This window comes from Dermacentor silvarum, chromosome 3, assembly GCF_013339745.2.
Source record: "Dermacentor silvarum isolate Dsil-2018 chromosome 3, BIME_Dsil_1.4, whole genome shotgun sequence".
In the NCBI taxonomy this organism is placed as follows: domain Eukaryota; kingdom Metazoa; phylum Arthropoda; class Arachnida; order Ixodida; family Ixodidae; genus Dermacentor; species Dermacentor silvarum.
This window is the reverse complement of record NC_051156.1, coordinates 147,497,000-147,504,122: the sequence shown is the minus strand read 5'-3', so window position 1 is coordinate 147,504,122 and position 7,123 is coordinate 147,497,000. Positions and strand designations below refer to the sequence as shown.

General features: G+C 49.1%; 1 protein-coding gene across 1 annotated transcript in view; it reads left to right on the top strand.

The window, feature by feature from the left end:
• Window positions 1–982, top strand: part of LOC125944374 (nose resistant to fluoxetine protein 6-like) — a 42,704-nt gene extending 41,722 nt beyond the window's left edge. The window contains exon 10 of the mRNA XM_049664786.1: window positions 938–982. Within this exon, the coding sequence (XP_049520743.1) occupies window positions 938–982 (45 nt within the window). The remainder of the gene's footprint in view (window positions 1–937) is intronic.
• The last annotated feature ends 6,141 nt before the right edge of the window (window positions 983–7,123 follow it).

Below are 7,123 nucleotides of genomic sequence, written 5' to 3'. Positions count from 1 at the left end.
ATGGGGAATCAACAACACAGACAAAATTACTGCGCCCTCATGTAATGGTAATGCGCATGAAGCAAAGGTAGAAATACCGGTTTCGACGCAGCGCATACACAAATAAGAACCAATAATTAACAACTGTGCACAACCGAGAGAAAACATGAGTGAAGAACCAAGAATAAAATAATTTAAGCAACATTCTCGTAAAGCAAGGAAAGCATACACACTAAGTCGATTAACACACTTAAAACTACTATAGCCACTGTACTTAATATTTAACATGATGGGGTGCAACTGAACCCAATGCACATTCACTTTCATGGTTCTCGTGATCGTCCTGCGAAGTTTCAAGTGCTTTTTTTCTCTCTCTCTCTCTCTCTCTCTTGTGGATGCTCGCTCTTCGTTTTGCACGATTTCTAACCATGTAGTCATGCAGCCAAGCACGAAACAGTGACTTTGACGGCGGCTCATCCCTGAGCACTTGTCAGCACCGCACGAAACATCACTTCGCACAAGAATTTCCAACAAAAAGCGAGAGAAAGTCGCATATCGGGCGCTCAGCTCAACGTATAAACGAGTGCGAGCGCCCCCCGGCGGATGCATCACAAGGCAGCGACGGCGGTTGCCATAGGAGCCGCCGGGCGGTAATCATACTTCCCCTATTCTAGCCACTGTAGCAATGCGCAGTGAGTGCCGCAAGTCCGAGACGCGCGAAAAGAAATTGTCATCATCATGAGTAATAAGCTGAAAAGTTCGTGCGCACTTCCGGAAAATGCTGGGCTACGATCACCCAGCTTCGCTATTTCAAGCGTTGCGCGGCCGAGTGCAAGGTTCTTTTTCAATGCTGGGATAATAGCCAGTTGTTAATATAATTCGGTAGGTTTCTTCGTGTCCTCTTTGTGGGGGGTGCCAGTTTTCAACGTGACAGTGTTCGTATCACTTCTCTGTGCAGGATTCATTGGCAGGTTCCTGTCCTGGAACGCCTTCGTGCCATTGAGCAGCTTTCGTTCAACGTCTACCTGATCCACTTGCCGTTCATTCACCTCATGATGCACGCGTCCAGGGAAAGAGTGCTGTGGTCCCACTTCAACTTGGTGCGAATATCGCCGATTGAAATTCAATTGCACATTTATTTAAGCGCGTGCCAGTCATGTCACTCTGTATTGTACGATTTTACGGCTTACGTTGCAATTATTTAGTGAAACAGGAGCTAGAGACTGACACTTCGATTCCAACATGTCATGCACCCGTTTGAAAAGGTCGAGCTGAACTGAGTTTCTAGCGAGGAACTAGCGCGAGAAAGGCCAAAATCTAGTTAACCTAATTTTCACATTTTTCGAGTTCAAACGAAGTTGACAACGGACACCAAGGCCTGCCCGCTGCAATACGTACATCATCGATAAACGCACTTTTCATTGCGCAATGGGCGTCCTTAGTTTATTATTAGCAGACTACTTTACATTCTATGAGGCCAAGGTTATGCTCATGAACCTTTAATTGTGGGTGACCCATTCAGGAGCAAGAGCTTATGCAAAGCCTATTTTAGGGCCCCTCTCTATGTTTGGACAGCCAATAAAATTCACAAATCATCATGTTTGGACATATTTAACAGACCAGCGCAGCGTATACATCGCCCACTGGCGATCATATCGACAAGTATGACAGCGCTGGCACTCGCGAAAACAGTTATAATCTGAATAAAAACGCCGCACACCCTCCCTTTCCTAGAAGCAGCGCCCCAGCCAGAGAGTCACGCAAATGCGCACAAAATCGCCTTCGTAAAATCGGAGTGATAGAATGTCATTGAATGCGCCGCAAAGCAAGAAAGGGAGAAAAAAAAAAGTCGCAACTTCGCCCTGAAGGCCAAGCATCGATGCAAATAAAAAAATTATCAGACGACCATACGAAGTCAGGATGGTAGTTTTATCGGCCGTATAAGGGCCTAAACAATCGCTTACTAACTAATTTAACAAGCATGGTGTCACGCGCGCACGAACAAACATGAATGCATCTCACTCGATGAGCGCGGACACTCGCTGTCAAAAGGCTGGCGCGAGGAAGAGCGGCATGCAGCAGCGAGGGAATTGATCTTCGCACTTCATCTCTCTTAAACGCCAACTAAGCGGCAAGAACAAAGCGCACACGAAGCTATCAGCCCTCAGTTACCCTAGACTATGTACTCATCGCAGGTCGCTTACAAGGTAGGGCCCGCGTGGCCACGTGGATGACTGTGACCTCATCGCACACTGCTTTCAAGATAGGCCCCACAAGCGGATGTGCTCAGCCGCGCCACACGCTGCCGTCGCCGGAGTTGAACGCCCCTCCGCGCGCCGGGAAGGGTGCGAGATCAAGCCACCATCGTCTTCTCCTCCTCACACGCTTTCACTCGCACCTGCAGGATACGGCGCGTGGTCGCGGTGTTATGGTACTTAGACTTCATGCCAATTTAAAAACCAAACATACCCCCCAAAATTGTCAGATTCGTTCATATTTGAAGGAGAAATTCCATCTCCCTATACAATGCTGTCATGGAGAGCGTCACTGCAAACGGAGAGAATCTCTCTCATTTCCTCGAGTAGCGTCCGCTAACGCTGTCGGTCTCTTGTCGCCGGCGTCATATTCCGGGTCATGTCATCAAACCTTGTCGTTTTCACGGGTCAACTGCCGTCGATACGAAATATATGGGCACTCCAGGCTCATTTACGCCGTCGGTGTCGGTGTGATGTCCCGCATAACGTCCAAGTGCGATAACGTTGTAGCCACGCGCCGTGTGCTGTGTGTGCGAGTGGAAGGGTGCGAGAGTGAGCCGAGTAATATGTATCGGTTTCGCACGCGCAAGGACGGAAGGCAGGGAGGAAGCACGCCGTCTTCCATCGCGCGCAAGGCACCGAGCTCGAGGGATGTGGACCCTTCTAGCCCTTCAGCAGCTGTGTATGGCGCGGCTGAGCGCGACCGCGCGGGCCCTATCCTGAAAGCAATCTGCGATGGCGGACAGTCTACAAGGTCGATCCACATAGGTCGCGACGCTTCGGGCGAAAAGCGGTTCAGAACGAATTGTCACCGACGTCAGCAAGGGGGGTTATGGGAGCTATTTTACTTGATCATTATCAATAAATACCTTTTTTCAGCGCCCACCATGAGAGCGCCCATCGATAGCGGCGGGCGTTGACGCCGCTATCACTTGCAATGCAATGCAGCTCTTGGAGTGCGTGGAAAGGCACGCTCGTAAAGTTCACATGTTACAATACACCCCCCTCACATGTTGTGTTGTTTAGCATGTCGACGTTTGTCTGAATTAGGTAACGCAGGCAGTTTTATTGTTTCCTAACCTGTGCAGTCAAACGTTGTGAGTTGCGACCGTCAGATACTTGTTTACTTTAGTTGTTTTCGTGCTACAGCGCTGGCCGACGGGCTTGGCGTCCGACGAACGGACGAGCATGCAGTCTACACAATCTACGCCCAAAGCGTTCGTCGGCCTCCAAAGAAAGTATGTTTTGTGCAGCGATGCGATTTCGACACCCGTACGGCTGACCTTTTCCTGCATCGCTTTCCGCGCTGAAAGCTCGGAACGCCCATCAAGTCGAATGGTGGGGCATTTTAATATACAGCTCTATGGCAGGCCTCCGAAAACAAATTTCGCGCCTATGAGAACAAAATGACGTCAATTCTGTTTTTAGCAGATATGACGTCAAAATTTTTTTTCTTCCGCCGGAAGTGTTCCCTAATCACACAGATGGCGCCCCATGAACCACCGATAAGCCGCCATATTTTTAACGTATGGGCTTTTATGGAAGCTTCGCTACCAGGTGTATTTACCTTGGAGTCTAGGTGTGCCGAGGACTGATAGCTTCGTGGGCATTTTGTTCTCGCAGCTTTCTTCGCATGTCAGGTTGACCGCTAATAAAAGACGAAGACAGAGAAACAAAACACGAAACGATGACATCGGCTGTCCACGTGACATGTAGTAAACACCAACTAGGTCAAACGCATATTCTTCTGAAGCTTAGTTTGCGTTGAAGCGAGAGGTAGCATGAAGGTCAGTTCGCTCCCTGCTGCCGCCGCACTTCCTCAAGCCAGCGTTATGACAGTTCTTCTTTCTGGGGTTTTACGTGCCAAAACCAGTTCTGATTATGAGGCACGCCGTAGTGGAGGGCTCCGGAATAATTTCGACCACCTGGGGTTCTTTAACGTGCACTACAACGCAAGCACACGGGCGTTGTTGCATTTCGCCTCCATCGAAATGCCGGCCGCCGGGGCCGGGATTCGATCCCGCGACCTCGGGCTCAGCAGCGCAACGCCTTAGCTGACTGAGCCACCCCGGCGGGTAGCGTTATGACAGTGTCCGCGTCATCGATTGAGATGTGTTCATGTTTGCCTGTGCGTGCATGACACCATGCTTGTTAATTTAGTTAGTGATTGTTTACAAGTTTATAAGGCCGATAAAATTACTATCCCTTCATTGTATGGCTGTCCACTAATTTGCTATCGCAATCGATGCTTCATCTTTCGGGCGGAACTGCGACTTTTTTTATACTCTCTATACTTCTAAGTGGAAAGAGAGGCATTTGAATTGAACCATGTTCAGACTAAGCCACATTTTATTAACTGTCGTACTCCATTAAGTGCGACCTCTGATTAACAGAGAAGGAATATCGTAATATTCGCAATCAAGATGCGATACGAGCTCGCATATGCACGTTAACGCATCGTGTTTCATTTGTGCGCGAACCCATTTATTTCATTTCTTTCCAGGTGACTCTGTGGTTTGCTGTGCTAGTTTGGAGCTTCCTCTTGTCTTACCTGGTGTTCCTCGCTTGCGAAGCGCCAACAACAAAGCTGAATAGCCTAATCTTCAGCAGAATCATCGGAAGAAGAGATGCTCGAAAGCAGAAGCAGCCGGATCAGTCTGCCTGAAGCATCGTCAGTCAGCGATGAAAACGGAAAGCGGTGTTTCGAGCCGAAACTGGACAGTGCCACCATGTAGAAACAATGAGAGGAATGCCCATCCAATATCGAATGCTGTGCAGGAACTTCGCTTGGGCTGTGGTTGGGTGGGGAACGTGAAACTGTCGGAAGAACTTTAAAGAAAAGTTTAGTATATAAACTATCTTGGTACACTAGCGTCTCCAGTGGTCCACGAAGCTCCTTGTTTAAGCATCTTATTTTTGTGTGTGCGTGTGTGTGTGTGTTTGCCACTCCCCCCCCCTCTTCCCCCCAAATGCACATGTCTTCAGTAAAACGTAGCTATGCCTAACGGACGCAAAAGAAGCTACAGATGCGAAATACTTTGTTGTTCGTGTGCGTATTTCTACCGGCAATTACGCCTTACAGCCAGACCAACAACGAGTCAGAAACAAGTTATTGTGATGTGTATTCTGTCTGCGTTAAACTTGGCACAGCAAGGCATAGTCTGCCAGCGCTTTCACTTGTCCGTGTCTTCTTTTGGTCGGAGACACCTCGTGGTTAATAGGCCTCATCGCGCACAAGTAAACGCGGCATAAATACGCACCGCTGTGCACCGAAATCCTGCACCCCCCCCCCCTCCCCCGCACCCCCATGAGCTGCAATTCGCTTACAGCATTCGCATACGCGCATGCCCAGCTCGAGTTTATCTGCAACATGAGCCAATGCGAGTGCATTTAAGGCTACTAAGTAGGCATAGCAATCATCCACTGACAAATGTCACAAGTATACGGCCTGACGCCACCTACTCAGAAGCCGTATTGTCATAACGGGATCTACTGCCGTCGGACTTTGCACCGCATGGCATACCGGAAGCTCCACTCTGGACGATGGCAAAGCTGACGGTGAAAACCTCAATCTCCGGAATAACGAAAAAGTCGAAAATGGCGCTTGTGGGTCTCAAACATTTCGCGTTATCCTACATTGCTTACAAGTACGGATATACCGAACATGTTTTTGCAGATGGCTCTGTTACACAGACCTCTGCCACGGCAGCTTACACGGTACCTGCAATGGGGATTACGCAGCGGTTCAAGATAGGACACAAAACATCGTCTACAGCAGCTGAGTTGACCGGCATTCGAGAAGCAGTCCGCGGCATACTGCAACACAACCTCGCTAACTGGACAGTGTTCTGCGACTCAAAACCGGTGCTGCAAATCATAAGCAATTATATGAATCCCAGAAGTGCATATATTCCTCTAATCTATGACATCATGGCTCTGCTTACTGCTCGAGGCGTTTCAATCCGGACATACCATTGCGCTGCAGTGGATTCCCAGCCACTGTGGAATAGCCGGAAATGAGCAGGTTGACGCGGAAGCAAAAATTGCGCACACTGACGGGAAGTATAAAACATCCCTTTTGCCGTTATGACATCAACGCCTTGCTACACAACTCCATCAAAACGTCTATGGAGCGACAATGGGACAACCCCGAACATCGGCAAGAGCGCCTCTATAGACTTGACGCCGGTTTGCGATTCCGACTTCCACTTCGGATGCGGAGAGGCCAGGAAACACTAATCCATCGATTACGGCTTGGTGTGGCATACACTCGCAAATACCTTCACAAGATTGGACGTGGACGGGACCCTGATTGTAGCGTCTGTCACACTCCCGAGACAATAGACCACATACTCTGCGTGTGCCCTCAATATGCGGCCGAGCGAAGGACACTAAAGCGTAGTGTTGACTGTTTGGACTCCCGCCCCTTTTCGGAAGCAAAGGTTTTAGGCGCGTGGAGAAGAGTTGATCATGCCCAGCGCACCATAACATAACTTTTTAACTTTATGTGTGAGACGGGCTTAGACGCTCGTCTCTAGGACCTGTGCAGTGTGCAGTGTGCGAAATTTGTTTGTGCGATGACGTTTTGTGTGGACAACACACACATACTACTGCGTGTAGTGTGCGAAAAGTGCACAACCGCGTATTGGACAACGTGTGTAAATAGCAGCTCATTGTCCGATATCATAATCACCTGCCACCTACATCTCCCTGTATTTCCCACTTCCCCTTACCCCAGTGAGGAGTAGCAGGCTAGAGACACGCTCTCCAGGCCGACCTCTCCTCCCTTCTCTTCATTAAAATTCTACTTTTTTCTCTCTCTCTCTCTAAAACATTCTACACCGCAATGTAATAATGTACAGCGTGAAGGCGCGGTGCGCCAATATAGC